Source organism: Fulmarus glacialis, unplaced genomic scaffold (assembly GCF_000690835.1).
Source record: "Fulmarus glacialis isolate BGI_N327 unplaced genomic scaffold, ASM69083v1 scaffold26566, whole genome shotgun sequence".
Lineage (NCBI taxonomy): Eukaryota > Metazoa > Chordata > Aves > Procellariiformes > Procellariidae > Fulmarus > Fulmarus glacialis.
Window position 1 is genome coordinate 1 of NW_009216627.1, and position 15,853 is coordinate 15,853.

Below are 15,853 nucleotides of genomic sequence, written 5' to 3' on the forward strand. Positions count from 1 at the left end.
TTTGTGGCGGTCAGCTGGCACGGGCCGCCTGGAGGGGTGGTGGGGGCCTTGGAGGTGGTCAGAATGCGCCTAGGTGGGTCGCTGAGCCCTGTGAGGTTCGTAGAGCGGGAAGTTGGCCCCGGCTGGATGACCCCCTGCCTAAATTATTAGTGCACGGCGCGCTCAGACCTTCGTTGAAAAAGAAGAAATATGTATGTGTATGTATAGATGTGTGTATCTCTTTCAGCCCATTTTTACGTTTGGGAGCTTTAGTCATAGCTGGAAGTCACTTCAGTATTGTGTAATATTAGAAACGATGCGTATATTCTGACCACGCATACGGAGAATTCATTCCGGGGTTAGGAACAGTGTCATGATATCACTGTGTTAGGCAAAGGCTACTAAAAGGGGAAAATAACAAGCGAATTGGTGCTGATGTCAGAATGTTCTGCCCCGTGTGAGGCTGCTGTTGTATATGCTGCCAAAAAACGCAGCCCGTCCGTTAAGTGATTGTATCAGAGCTGTTGTTTCCATTGCGACACGTGGAGAGCAGCAAAAGCTGCAGTTGCAGTAGGAATGTTTGGTAAAGCTCTCATTTAAAAAAACCACAGACCAACCAACCGAACACCTCCAGCGGGACTGTCTGCTGTAATCCAGAATTTTCCCCCGCAATGCGTTGTAAAGCAGTTAAAGGTGGGAAGTTGTCTTATTGCCAGAAACCACCATCAATCCCATTCTGCTTTGCTTAAATGGTTAATATGATAAGAAAAACATTCCTCCCTATTGCTGTTTCCAGCCAGTGCCGTGAGTGACACATGTATCAAAATTCCATATGCAAACACACCTCTACCCACACGCTCTGAAAAAGCATAATGCAATGAAGAGTGTGCACTCATCACGGAGAATGTCAGTCATCAGTCAAAAGTGAATATTTACAACGTAGGTTATTCAAAATGTAGGTGTCAAACTCGGGATAATTTGAAGGTATCAGCTGAACAGTCCTGCCCACCCTAGCGAGGGCTGGCTTTGTTCTAGTTTAGATGGTGAAAATAACAGACGGACAAAGCAACACAACAGCAGGGCCATGTGGGACATGTCTGGCCTTGAAAATTTAATGAACTCTCATCTCTAGTAATAAGGGGTAACATAAATAATACTGGTTTATGGTGTCTGACTTCTTAGGCTTACATGGCTGTCATGTTAACTTTATTCTCGTTTTTGTTTCCTGACTGGTGTTAGAATGGATACACCCCTCTGCATATTGCTGCCAAGAAAAATCAGATGCAGATAGCTACCACTCTATTGAACTATGGGGCTGAGACCAACATTTTGACCAAGCAGGGAGTCACCCCGCTTCATCTGGCCTCCCAAGAAGGTCACACTGACATGGTGACCTTGCTTTTGGAGAAGGGATCCAATATCCATGTGGCAACAAAGGTAACTCACGACCGGAGACAAAGTACTGTGGGTGGGAGTATCCAGTAAGATGCAAAGTGCAGTGTAGGAATGATGTCACGTTGTCAGGAATTCTCAGCTTCACTTCCTTATATACATATTTGTGAGTCTGCAGAAGTGACAACAGGTGGATGAACAGTAAAAGCGAGAAGAAGATATCTAGGACTGGCAGATGGATTGACCAGTTATCTTATATCATGTAATTTATAGCTGCACTGGGTAATGCACAGGAGGAGCTGCAGCTGTTTGCCGTGACCGGAGGAAAACGATGGAACACCTGGCTCTGGTAGAGAGGTTACAGGAGGAAAGGCAGACGAAGAGAAAATTGTTTCTGAGCATTCAGGAAGGCAGGACTTCAATATTTTTGTTCTGCTGCAACCTTGCCATCTCTCAGGTGTATGCTCCTGAAGTTTTACATGAGATGCAAAGGAAGAGGAATGTAAAATTCTGCAGTTTGTGGGTCCGTGGGTAGATTTAACATCATCTATCAGAAACCTGAGAGCTAAAGTCTAAAACAGTTCAGTGCTCTTGCCAGCAAAGGCACTTTTCCTCATGTATTTACCCTTCAGCCTTCTTTCCAAGTGGAAGAAATTGGCAGTGTCTGGCAAATAACAAACCAACATTATTAGCGGAGTAGCAAGTGAGAAAAATCCTGTGGAGGACCTCTCCAATTTATTTGATTTTTTTATGATTCTACATAACAGCTTTTTCATAGAAAACAAGTTCCTCAAAAAAACCATTACTGTACATCTTCATAGGTCACCAGATTTATCCAGGCATATATGTAAGTCTTACATAAGGTCAAAAGCCTGCGGCTTTGGTTCATACAAGTCAAAATAGAAGGCTCAAGTCTCACATTGTCTGGCATTAATATGTTATGCTACCTAACCAATGAGAAACAACGGGATTTTCATTTCTCTTACAAAATTTGTTCCCTGCCTTGTTCACAGGCAAGAACTGTGTGTGTGATCACAGTGAGCTTTTAGTTAAAGGCTGCATCCATTTCCTTGGCATCTTTGAATGGGATCTATTTCTGGAGTTATTTTCTTCATTCTGACTTGTCCCTGCAGTTGTCAAGGTTCCCTTTCCTGTCTGAGGAGTGGGAAGCACAGTGAATGTGCTTCCCTAATTTATTAACGGGCTCTTCAGCTTCCCAAGTGACATTATTGTATAAAATCCGAGCGTGGTCATTGATGCCTGGAAGTTTTACTCTGTGGTTATGGTGATGTAATTGCTTTGGAGCTGTTTGTCAGCTGGAACAGGAGAAACATCAACTCTACTTTGTTTAAAAAAAAACCCACCCATACTTAGAAGCTATATTTAGGCTCTCTTCATGTTTTAAAGATGAGAAAGTGGGAAAGTCTAGATTTCTTTCCTGATGTAAAGTAGGTTTTATTCTTATTTTTATCTTTATTTATTTATTTATTTTGTATATGCCACCTCCAGACTGGACTGACAGCCTTACACCTTGCAGCTCAAGAGGATAAAGTGAATGTAGCTGAAATACTCACAAAACACGGTGCAAACCAAGATGCTCAGACAAAGGTAAATCATGGAGTGGCTGCTGTCTCCAGTGTGCCAAGGGGTGCTACCATTGTAAAAGGAATGTTCCACTGAGCTTGCAGTTCTACTTCTTTGTTCTCTTATTGTAGCTTGGTTACACACCTTTAATTGTGGCATGTCACTATGGAAACATCAAAATGGTGAATTTTCTTCTCAAGCAGGGAGCAAATGTCAACGCTAAAACAAAGGTAACGATTTCTTCATTGCTTGCTTTTGCTCTTTATTATGAACCTGGTAACCAAGCACTACGAATACCTACCATAGGTGCCTTTTCACTAGGAAACTATAATTATTGCATGGTAGGTGTCAGCACGGGTGATTTGTGGCTGTAGTGGAATGCCTTTTCTCTGCTACATCTCATTGTGTAGTGTTCACAAAAGAAAAGTCGGATAACTCTTTGGGCGTATGAAAGAAGGAGATAGAGAATCAATTTCATTGGTTTTTTTCTTTTTACTTGGAAACTAACAAACACGAGCTTGTTTCTGATTTCATTTACACATGGTTTACACCAGTGTAATACCGATGTGCTGCCAAACTAGTAAGTAACAATTCAGACACTTTGAGGGTGATGCCAGGTTCTCTCCAATCTGCCAGGAGAAGAGTGGGAAGAATTACTGCTGATCAAAGCGTGGGTGGTATGACTTTGGGAGAGGAAGCAGCCGTGGTGAGGGAATGCATTTTACTGAAGACAGGTTTGGTTTGGGTGTCTTGGGATCAACACGAAGAAGTCCATTGATATTTCTAGTGACATACGTAGTATTTGTAAGATCCAGTCAAAATCACAGGCTTGTGGTCTGATGGTCCCTCTGGCCAGCCCCTCTGTCCCCAGCTGCGACCTACGGGATGGATTCATTTCTCAAAGTAGCGCTATTTCATCACAGTGATCACAGCTCAATGTGGTAAGAAACAGCAAAGTAAATAAATAAAAGATGCTGGCCCATCCTTCATGAGATCACCCAAAATCAATGGGCAAAAACCAGGGATTCCAAAAGAACAGGCAACACTTCTAGAAAAACAGCTGATAAGAATTAATAAAGCAGACACTAGCAGGATCCAAATGATCGCTGCCAAGACATTCAGCTGAGGTATTTGGAGGCTGGCTAAAGGAACAGACATACTTGGGTCTTTAGTATTAGGTCTCACTCTATGTCGAAGGGGCCACTGGGCCAGATTCTGATGCCATTTCCCCAGGTATTTCACTTATTTAGAATAATTTCATTAAAGTCAGCAAGTTTGTATGAGAGTATGGGGCAGCGGTTCTCCAAAATCTGTCAACTGGTACTGTGGACTCAGTTTAAAGAGCAAATCCATCCTGGCTGGATTCAGGATAGGCATGTTAAAGAATAAGTAACCTCTGTTGCAGCTTGGTCTTTAACTAGAGAAAGCCTGCATGATGCTTTCTGCCATCTCCAGTGAAAACTAATATGGCTGCATTCTGTTTTTCAAGGACTGCACTAATATTTAAGTAAAGGTAGCGAATTTACTTTGCACTACAACCTGCAGTAAAATCCTCCTTCGATTTCTTAGTAGTCCATGCATGCATACTGTAAATAAAAAAGAACTGTAGCAGCTCTGAACTATCACTACTTCAGTAGTACAAAGCGTTACTTGCATCTATTTGTTTGCAAAAGAGATAACTCTCAGAGTGTGTCTTTCAGAGCCTGCCCCCAGGCTTTGCATAAGTGTACAGTGAGATCAACTTGGTGTTTTCTTCCAGTTTATTCTCTGCCTGCTTTCAAAGCCAATTGCAAATAATTTTGTAAATTAATTGCCTGACTGGACTTACACAATACCATCTCAGGTCAACTAGCTGAAGTACACTTGGGTTATGTTTCTGTATTGTGTAACATAAGAGTGAATCACTGGAGCAGATAAGTCTATGGAGTTAAGTGTGTTTATTAATACAGATGATGTGTACATGTTTTTAAGTGTAATTACAGCTCGGTCAAGCCTTTTGAAGGCAAAGTAAAGCTAAAATTGATTGACATTTGTAGTAGGTATGTGTTGTTAGCCTTTTGAAAAGCAAAATCTCAAATCACTGCTGTTAAAAATTACGTATTTTTAAAATTGGCTCAGATATTTTAAAGGCAAATCTTGGGGCTTCTATAGAAAACAAGATGTGAGAGGAAGAAAAATGTTCTCTGCCTCACTTATGATTCTATGTCCTTAGCATGCCCCTTCAAATTTACTGTTCCTCATTGTTCCTCCCTCTGATTTGGGAAATGAAAAATTATCTATCTTTCCAGAGATTGCTTATATTGTGAGATGAAAAACGATTTATGAATAAAAATATTCTCTTCCTTTATCTTTTCATTAATCTGGGGAATGAGTATTATTATTACTGAAGATCTATTATCTTTGGGTCGATTGATGGCATCATTTCTTTTTGAAATGTCTCAAAAGGAGCAGAAGGAAGCAAAGCAAAGTGTCTAATCTAATTACTGGTGGTTGTTGTTCTTTGTTTGCTTTTATCGTAACCACTGTGGACAACAGAATGGGTACACCCCTCTTCACCAAGCTGCTCAACAAGGCCACACTCACATCATTAACGTTCTTCTCCAACATGGGGCCAAGCCCAACGCCACCACCACTGTAAGTCTGTGAAGTGCCAGTGGGAACTTGTTTCCCTGGACAGTTCTTGTCTTTCCTTTCTTAGGGCTTGGGAGCAAGCTTTTGTTTTGGTGAAAGTATTCCTCATACAGCTGCTTGTCAGATGTGTAAATGTAACTTCCCCTTCTTTTCCTTATCCTCTTAAGGTAGTTCAGATCAGATCTAACTCATAGTGCACTAAGCTAAACGTGAGGTGGGGAAACGGATTTCTGAGCTGCAGGGTCAGGCTGGCCACAGCTAGCTGTGCTGTGCTTGTTCGGTTGCCCTCTGCCTCAACACTGTCTGTAAATTGATCTCTCGATAAGGATTTTTCCATAAAAATTAAGGGGAAATCAGAACCTGGGCTTTTTTGGAGATTCAGACCCAAATTTCTGCCCCTCTATCCACTGGATCTGTTTCAGGTTCTTACTGAGTTCACTGATGTTAATGCCTCCTCAAAGACCGTCAATAACCTCTGGCACAGCTCCTTCTCTGCAGTCAGCTAGGAATGCAACTGTCCCATTTCATCTTGATGTTGTTATTAGTCACCTCTAATTGGGTAATCTTTAAAATGCGGCCAGAACGTCCAAAACTCGTGTCATTCCCCAGAGTGGATCAGGTTTCCGTGTACATATATTGTGCATGCTTAAATCAGCACTGGTGCCCTGTTTGGTCCTGGAACGATCACATTGAATAATCTTCTGTCAAGTTATCCAAAATACCAGTTTATGCACCAGATCATCAAGCAAGAGACCATAGTAGTCAGCTTCTGGGGCTGTAGGTACTATTGGGCATATTCAACCGAAGGTCTCTTTACTTGCTTTCAGTCCTCATGTTGGGGCTGTCATGCCCAAATCTAACCCAAATGCAAGCAGGGTCTCAAGAATGTGTCTTTACTGCACAGTTTGCGTGCTTTCTCAGGTACTTGATCTGTTCTTGTCCACACGTAGCAACCTCTAGCTTGAGATAAGAGAGAATTTCAACCCGAGACATCTGGCGGGGGGGTATAGGAGTGGGGTATGAGCAGTTAATGTGCAAGTGACAGTAACAGTCAAATTATTTGTGCTGTGAAGATACTAATCTATTCATCTAATCTATTTATTTTGTGCTCTTTACAAAGAATCACGGAACATGTCCCTTCCTCCCCTCCCCACGTTGAGTGGCACGGGGACCGTGGACTGCCAGTGTTCCAGGTGATGAAATGGAGATAAATAGGCCTAAACAGTTACTAAATTATCATTTTAATGTCCATTTGATGAATGGCACATCTATATTTCATGGGCATTTAAACTGCACGCCCAAGCCTTATATAGGTTGGTTTTGTGTTTGTTAAATCATTAGCTTTTGTGTACTTTTATTGGACATACATTTTTGTTGTAAGGAGGAATAGAAGTGTGTGTGGACAATACAGCTGTAATCTTGCATTCCCCAAAGAGGGAGTTGTACCTGATAAAGATTTAACAGTTTCAACTGGAAGTGAAACTGTAACATTTTAAAATACTTCTTTTAAAAGAGTATTTCCGATGTAGAGCCATTTATGCAAATTAAAACATGAGCTTCTGCAGACAAGACACATTCTGTATAGTGAAATTTGAGCACTGAAAGGGTTAAGCCATACAGCACTTTTTTATTTAGAATAGCAGGCAGATGTAAGTGTGTTGTGTTACCATGGTAATCAGGGCTATAGTCTTAAAGAAGTTACAAAGACAGAGTCAGATGTAACGGTAAAAAACCAGTGATTTTCCTAGGCTGCGCCTTGTTTTGGATGGAAATGCTGGCTCATGCAGTGTTGAGAGTGATCTCATTGGTTCACATCACAATCCTCCCTCTCATTGCACTCTCTCTCTCCCCTTCTCTCTTTTCTCTTCAGAATGGTAACACTGCCTTAGCTATTGCAAGGCGTCTGGGATATATCTCAGTGGTCGATACGCTGAAGGTTGTAACGGAGGAGATTACTACCACCACAACTGTGAGTTGCAGATGCATTAAAATGTCTCTCTTCTTTATTCAGAATGTTGTCTTTCTCTTCTTCCCTCAGACTCTCCATGTATCTCTTTCCTTTTTTATTTTCTGGTTTTAGCCCCCCCTTTCTGTTGGATTTTTGCAAAAACGCTACAGTGCTTTCAGTGTGTCATTTAAGCATGTGGAAGTGTGTGCAACACAACAGGCTTCACTGAGCTGGGTGACAAAATCTATGTGAATACAGATGGAAAACAACTATTCAAAAGCAGAGTAAAACTTTTTTCTAGATATGAGTCTGAGCTGCAAACCCAAACTTTCTAGAAGTTTGTGCATTGTTGTTTGGATCCTGTCCTGTTTCTCCGTTTCTCTTTTCACGTCTCTTTTTGAGTCTGTCCTTACATTTCCACACTTTTGACACCTACTTAGGCTCAACCATTGCAGCACACCACAGCAAGCTTCTCAGCATTTGGACTTACCAGCCATGGACTGGTGCCAGGCTTAATGATGCTCACTAGATGGCTCTGAATCACATCAATCATCTTTTTACTTAAGTCACTTTCAGTTCAAATAGATCCTGTTTTCCCAAAATACGAAAGAATCTTCCCTTACGTGCTCAGTCCTCTCAGTCCTCTACAGTCCTGGTAGTCTTTTGACATCAGGGTTTGTGAATAGTGGGTGCGGAACATCAGCAAGGTGGTACTGTTGCTTTAAGCCAGGAAAAACTGATATATTCTGACACTCTGGGAGGGGGACGTTTTTTCTTCTTGGACTTCTACCTCTCATCTACAAATGTTTTAGCAGGTAGGAAGGGAGAACATTAGAAATAGTGCATCATTTAGGAAATTAATTTTAATTTAAATTTCCATTATTGCACTTTGTCTTGAAACACTGTTGTAAGGTCATGCTTCCCCCCCTCCCCACCCCACGCAAGAAAGATTAGCAGTCTAGAAAACCTATCAGATCTAGATGTCATTTAGGAGCTTTGAGCTGTAAAAATCCACAGATTACTTAAAAGATGCCACTACTCAATCAGGGAGAGGGCTAGAGAAGGGGAGAAATCCAGTGTCTCTTGTACAGAAATAGGAAAATAATTTTGATTTTGTCGCATGCTGATGGCAAGTCCCACTGATATTAACTGAGGAAGATGGAATAAAAGTAACATGGCATAAGGTTTCAAATAGAGTGAGCCATAATTTATTAATGACCTGCAAAGATCAGACTGAGTCAGGTTTGGACGAGGAATTCCAGTGTAATTCCAGAAGTCTCTTAATAAAGACTGTATGTTTTTGTTGTTATTTATTTTGTGTTCTTGTTTAATCACATAGCACATCACGCATGTACGTGCATAAACACATATGTATCTATTCAGAGATTTAGAAAAATAAAATCTAGGTAAAATTTTTCAAGAAACTTTAGCTCTTTTCAAAAGTATATTTTTAGCCTCAAATGACACCTTTGCTGTTCTCTGGCTGTGTCCTGGCACACTTTTTCCGTTTATGCCTGATACAGGTTGTAACTTCCTTTCTACCGTACATTGTGTTGCACTGTGGAGCCTTGTACCTTGTCATACGTAAGTGTTAGATGCTTTGTAATAATAGGGATTACACTATGAAAAGACACCTGTGAGTGATTTACTTTGGATAAATGTTTCTTTAAACTTTGAGGGTAATGGATTTTTCTACCAGACACCAGATGCTTGGGGTTTAGGACTGAATCAAATACTGAACCTTACTTGCATAGTTAACCTCTAATGCACGTAAGAGAAAGCTGAAATCTTGAACTGTGTCTGTGTACAAAGCACTGCTTTTAAAAGTCAGGTGGGAAGCCTCAGTAAACTCAGCAGATTTTTCAGCTATGAATTTGTCTGAATCTTATACCTCAGGGATGTATAGAATGTAACCCTCTGGTGGTGGTGTTCATGGTGGGGAATGTTGATTAAACATAATTTAGAACAAGTCCTAAAAAGGAGGGATAAATAACAGGCACTCACAGGCACTCCCTGCAATAAAGTTCTCCAGATGGTGAGGTTCGTGTTGCCAAACCAGAACACAGCATTTAGCACTGAAAAAAAGTTGCTGTCACCATAGCTACTTCATCCTCTAAGGTTGTAGCTGAGTGATGCATGGAGGTTGTTAGACAGGCCGATGCTTTATTGATATTCAAGTCACTGGCATTTGAGATGAGGAAAAGATCTCCGGTGCCAAAGCCTTTGGTCTAACTTCGAACACATTTTCCTCTTACTTGCATTAGTGTTATTATTAGTGGAAGCCACATGAATATAAAACAGTGGAGAGAATAAAGTGCACTTATTTTTACTCACAGATTAGAGACGAATAGGAAATAAATCAGAATAAGCTAGACTTTCAAAGGTTTGCTATGCAATTAAGTATAAATACAGGCATCGTCTTCCTGCAGACAAATGAATATTTGAGGAGCTTTGAGGTTGTTTACAGTATACTGCTGTTGAGTAAGTAATCACTGAATGTACGTATAGGTTTATATACCTGAATTATATATCTGAATTATTGTATGCCACCAGATGAAAATCTGGCCTTACAATGAAAGTCTTAAATACAGAAGCCTAAAGTAAAGTACATAATTGAATTCTCAGTGGCACTAAACAGTAGGGAGTTTGAGAAATATACATTGAGCAATTTTCAGAGTGGGCCACTCATGGGGCTAGATATGGATTTTAAATTTTGAGAGTATTTGACATTTCTAATGTGTCTATCAATTAAAAAAAAACTAGTATTATATTAAAAGTACCTTTAAAATCATTAATTCACAACTTCTGTTGGGAGTTGATATAGAATTAATGATTCTTGCTGAGTTCAGTGTTCCAGAAATAGCATTATAGATTTTTTTTGTTCCTCAACATGCATGCGCGCGCACACACGCTCTCTCTCTCGATTCTGGTTTCCAAACTTTGTTTCAGTTGTTAAATTATGTCATAATTTTCTCTGACTGAAGGGAAAATCAGGAAGTAAATAAAGTATCATTACTTCTCTGTAAATAAAAATAATAATGTCCGAGAGCCTCAGTCAGAGTCCAGATTGTTATTATATAGGGGCCTGTAAAAACCTAGGTTATGAATAAATTGATTTCATGACAAATAAACCTTAGTTACTAGGGTCTGGAGATCTAAGGTAATAGAAAGACAGTATAAAATGTACCTCTACAGCTGTAGCTTGTGGACTAGAGTATTGTAGCGTCCTTTCACTTCGGTGTTCTTCTAACCAAACGGATTTTGTATGTAAGCTAAGATTGGGAATCAAGTTTTCTTAAATAAATTTTGGTCATACAGCAGACATACAAAAACTAGCATTTGTGACTCCTAGGCAGACCCCTTCTTTCCCCTTTCGTTAGAATTTGGTCACCTCCTGCTGCCTTTGTTTTTCTTCCTGGCTTTTCAGTTATTTTACGTGGGGAACATACGAACTGGCAATAGAGAAATTGCAGTACGCTTTGTGTAGATACAATTGCAATGGCAATTACAATTACAATGCCACTAAATTGGTTACTCACATACAGTACTTTCCACTTCACTTGAAAAATATACAGGCCCCTTCACCTGGGTTTATTTCTTTAGCCCGGTGTCAGTGATTTTTTTTTTTTTTTTTTTTTAAATTTTACAATGTGTTTGTTAACTTACTGCTGTATTGTTGAAGAGACGAGGTCAACGTCACCTGAACGATAGCATCCTCCCCATCTGTCGTCGCTGGCTTTGTCACCCTACTGCTGCCTGACATTTCTATCAGGAAAGCCGTGGGAACGCAGAGGGAAAAGTCAGACATATTGGTGGAGGCATTCAGTGAATATAAACTAATTTTCAACACAGAACATGTGTTATGAAAAACAGTGCAACAGAAATAATTAATTGTCTTGAATCATGGGTAAGAGTGAATTTAGGAGGCCTAATTGGGATTGCCATTTGAAGCAAAGGGCATTGTTCTTTCCCTGTACCTCGGGAGGGTGAATTGAAAACTGCTGTCACAGTATTTCAAAAATGTAAAGCGGACTTTTAAAACAAATTCCCAAAGTAATTACACTGTTGGTAACTTTGTTATTTATAAAAGTGCAGTATCTTACAATAATCAAGAACGCTATCTTTGTTGGTTTATTAGAAATAGAGAAGTATAAAACAGAATCGGGAAATACCTATTAAGTTTTGTGCAACAAAAACTGCTATTGGCTTCACTGCTTGATATCAGTGGGCATTTTCCCAAAAGCATATTGCATAAGGGAGTCGGGATATGGCTGACATTAATTATCCCTCAGATTGTATGCTCTTTCACTACTTCTGCATGTAATGTTAATTTATGCTTGATAGATACCATCCACAGTAGGGAGTGAAGTACTTACTCAGTGGGAGTTTCACAAGACACATGGCCTGCTGACATTCCTCTCCGTGCCAAAGGGGCACATCTGCTCCTACGTACCCTAAAGGGCGATGTGTTGACTCCCCTCCACGGCTCCCCAGTTCAGCTGACTGGCTGCAGATCTGGGTGGAGCCAGGGAAATACTTATTTTTCTGGTGTGACTAATGCTGTTCTGATCACTGCTCTTTTTTTAAGTCCTTGGCATTTTGTCTCCTGTACCGTAACACACTGAAGAGTTTCCTGCAGGCAACTTTTTCACACCTTGCACTTCCTACAATTTCTCTCATTATGTTCTTCATCTCCTTCTCCAATGTGTATCTTGATGCTAAACGGATGTCCCCATTCTTGATTCAGCACCCCTGAACATCTTCTGTTTCCTTCTGGAAGTCATTTATGAAGATAAAATCATACAAAAAAAACAATCCAGCAGTCCTCGGTCCATACTTGCCTTGTATCACAATATTTTAAGCTCTTAGGTGCACAAAATATATCAGAATCTTCAAGTAACTTTTTTTTCCCCTGATGTATATGTGCTTTGGAGGAATATACACGATTTATGAAAAGGATATAATTAATATGCAGTGTAGTCACTTTCGGGGGGGGGAAGTAATGTTTCAAGTGATCTGTGTAAATCCTTCACATCTTCTTTTAGTTTAAAAATTTCACATCATTCATAACTTCATTTCCAAATGCTTTACGATTTAATAATTTCCATATGCCACATACAACTTTCTGAAGCTCTTCTGTAGACATTACCTAATTCATTTTAAAATCATCTTGGAAACATTGAGCTGAATTGTTCTACATGCACCATTTATAAATAAATTTGCTGAGAGCTTTCTTTTCTTTTTCTTTTATTCCTCTGACCAGCTCATTATCTTTATTTTTTTGTACTTTTCTGCCAGAATAAATGTTACCTTATACAGCACTGAGAATAGGAGCTTCTAGAGTAAAGATGAAAAATAAAGTTAGGGGAAGGGGAAACACGTTATAAAACGTCTCAGCAGATCCCACTGCTGTTGCTGTTGAAAATATCCTGCTGTAAACTTTGCTTCTTCTTTTGGTGTTTAATTTGAGGATTGATGATTCTGTCTTTGCAGACTGTAACAGAGAAGCACAAACTAAATGTACCTGAGACAATGACTGAGGTCCTGGATGTTTCAGATGAAGAAGGTGAGCAACTTTGCCGAGTTCCTGTTCCGTATTACTTAAGTAATCTGTAATACAGGCTCAAGATAGCTGCTTAAGTACTTCGACATCTTCATTTTGCAGTGCTTGAAATAAAGTTCTATGTAATGGCCTTTTTTTAATGATGTAGTCATTATGGCATTTGAATAAAGATGCCAAAAGTTGCCCCAAACCAAAATCCTGGACCCCTACGTCTTTTTCAGAAAAAGATTATCTGAACCAAGTCAACAAATGAGAACATTTCCCGACTTCAGATTTTAAAATTTAAATGTAGAGCTCTCCCAAAGCTGGGTTTGACCCTCCTATAAAGAGGAATTTGAGCAGTAAATTTTTTGGATCAATGCCACCTATTTCAGATACATATATCTAGGAGTTCTGCCTAATTGGAAACACTTGTGTAAGAAGATGCATAAGGTGGAAGGTGAGGAGACTGTTCCCTTGAGGGAGCTTTTGGCACACACGAATCACAGATACATACAGCATGACATGAAGTAACAACATGCTAATAAGTTTGGCACTTTGGTTTCGGAGTCTGTTGTATGTACAGACAGGAGGCATATGTTATACCGCTTAGCTAAGTCCCAAGAAAATTTCTGTGGACTTCTGGAGGGATTAGTAAAATGCTGCAGTTTTATACAGCACAGAATTAAGGAAATAGCTTAAAAACATCCCTTTCTAAAAGTTCACAAATGACTTCTTACAAATTTTAATCACAATGGCATCTGATAAATATACACACATTTGCAAGAATTTTCTAAGTTCTTTTTTACTCTTGGCAGTGTTAATATTACAGTATCTTACATATGCCATTTTATGGTTATTATTATTTCATGCAAATAATTTGTAGAGCGACTAATTTCAAAAAGTCCTAGCGATTTAGGAACACAGGTTACAGGGTTGGGTTGTTTTTCTTTTACAAAGAACACAAATGCACTTGTGGTTCTAAATGGTACTGGGAGTTAATGGCATTCATGTTCCTAAACTGCTTGTGTTACTTTTCAAAATGGGATTTATGCTGTTAAATGAGTTACACTCTTGAGAAAATACGACGTTTAGCCTCCAGATACTACTTTTTTTTTTTTAATGCTTGTGAAGCTGCAAGCGAAAGCAAACAAGTGTGATTCAAAAGAAATTATTTTCTGCTGCATCATGATTGGTGAAATTATTTCTCTCAGGCATGTTTTTGCTGTATTTTCTCTGTTTGAAAAACGTTCAACTAATTGTGTAATTATTGTGATAAATAGCCTTTAAATTGCTTATAGCCTTATGTTCACTTTGTTGAATTTTCTCCCAATTTTTTGAAGAACCATTTAACCATCTTTGAATCCACAAAGCCTAGTATGTCTTTCTGCTTCTACAGGATTAATACAGGGTATTCCTTTTTCTCAAAACAATTTATATGTTGTACAGCCTTTAAACACTCTGATGATGAACGCTTCAGTGATGGTGAAGCATATAGTGGCACAGGTGCTGTTAGCAGAAGTTCGTGGAGTAAGACTTACAAACTTTCTCTTTTTGTTTAACTCGGATTGTTTGTTTTATTTTTTGTGTTGAAGCAACATGAATTTGCTTAGTCTGGGTGCCTAACACTGCTCCTTTTCATTACTTTTGAAGTGTGACTGGGCGTGTGTTTCCTGAAAGGTGGGAGGAAGAAGGGAAGCGAGAAGATCCAAGATTTATTATTACCTGTATCTTTCATACGTTGGCAGAACTTACTGTAGCCATCCAGCATGACGAATGCTCTCCAGTGCTTTGAGTTAACATTTCCTGCTTTCTGTTACCATCTGACACCCACCGTTTGTCAATAGCCAGCAGATATGACGTAGGTACTCTGGCACGTTGCTGCTCAGGGCTCAGTAGTTCTGAGCATTCTTACTGATAGTGCCCGTGTGATCCTGCTGCAGGTTGCTAAGCGGGTTGGTCACAGTTAAAGCACTTCGTGCCGTTGTCTTTGTAAAATCTGTTTCCACAGGCAAAACATTCAGGATGTTGCGAAAATTCCTAACACGGATGGTACGTGTCACGGGAACTTAAAATAGCTGGGAGCAGGAAGACGGCAAAACTTTTCTGATAAAGAGGAATAACCTTTTAGTGATGGTGTAGTCTTTATTAGAGGCTAGCAATAAGGTTTCTGTAATGCTGTGTTCTTAGCTGCTTTAAAGTGACACAGTATGTTCTGAAGTGAACTAACGTGACAGGGTAAACTTGCCAGCTGTAATTATATAATTATAAAGTTGAATACAGGAAGAGTACTTGAGCGAATAAGTATTTCAGGTCCCATTGTGGCACTTGTTCATCACTGGTGATAAGTATTTTGCATCTTGCCTGGGAAGCAGTTATATTGCATAATTGTATGCTGTTAGGTTAATAATATAGTATTCAGATTCCTAAAACAAATTCAAGTGCAACATCCAGTCTTAGCAGTATAAAATAAAGGACCATATCAAATAGCTCGGCTTGGAATGTAAGGTCCTGCGCTGTGTAGCCTATTTTAAAATATTTTGAATGGACTGGGAGTCCCACTAATCCTTCTTTAATTTTCATACAGCATTTTTACGTTTAGCAGTTGTATTATTATTCAGAATTCTTTACCTTTTACTGTACCTGGAAAAAAAAATCTTTCCTTTGAACAGAACCAGATTTTTTTTTTTTTAATTGCGGGTTTTTTTAATTAGATTACTGGTTTTCAGATTACAAATATCAGAGTTAAGTACAGAAGCGGGTGTGCATTGTCAGGG

At 39.5% G+C, this 15,853-nt stretch overlaps 1 protein-coding gene across 1 annotated transcript in view; it reads left to right on the plus strand.

Annotated features, from left to right (window-relative positions):
• Window positions 1-1,218: 1,218 nt before the first annotated feature.
• Window positions 1,219-15,853, plus strand: part of LOC104077957 (ankyrin-2-like) — a gene marked incomplete at both ends in the record, with an annotated part of 60,479 nt that continues 45,844 nt past the window's right edge. Inside the window, 6 exons of the mRNA XM_009579383.1 lie at window positions 1,219-1,416; window positions 2,881-2,979; window positions 3,087-3,185; window positions 5,491-5,589; window positions 7,457-7,555; window positions 13,028-13,100. Of these exons, the coding sequence (XP_009577678.1) occupies window positions 1,219-1,416; window positions 2,881-2,979; window positions 3,087-3,185; window positions 5,491-5,589; window positions 7,457-7,555; window positions 13,028-13,100 (667 nt within the window). The remainder of the gene's footprint in view (window positions 1,417-2,880; window positions 2,980-3,086; window positions 3,186-5,490; window positions 5,590-7,456; window positions 7,556-13,027; window positions 13,101-15,853) is intronic.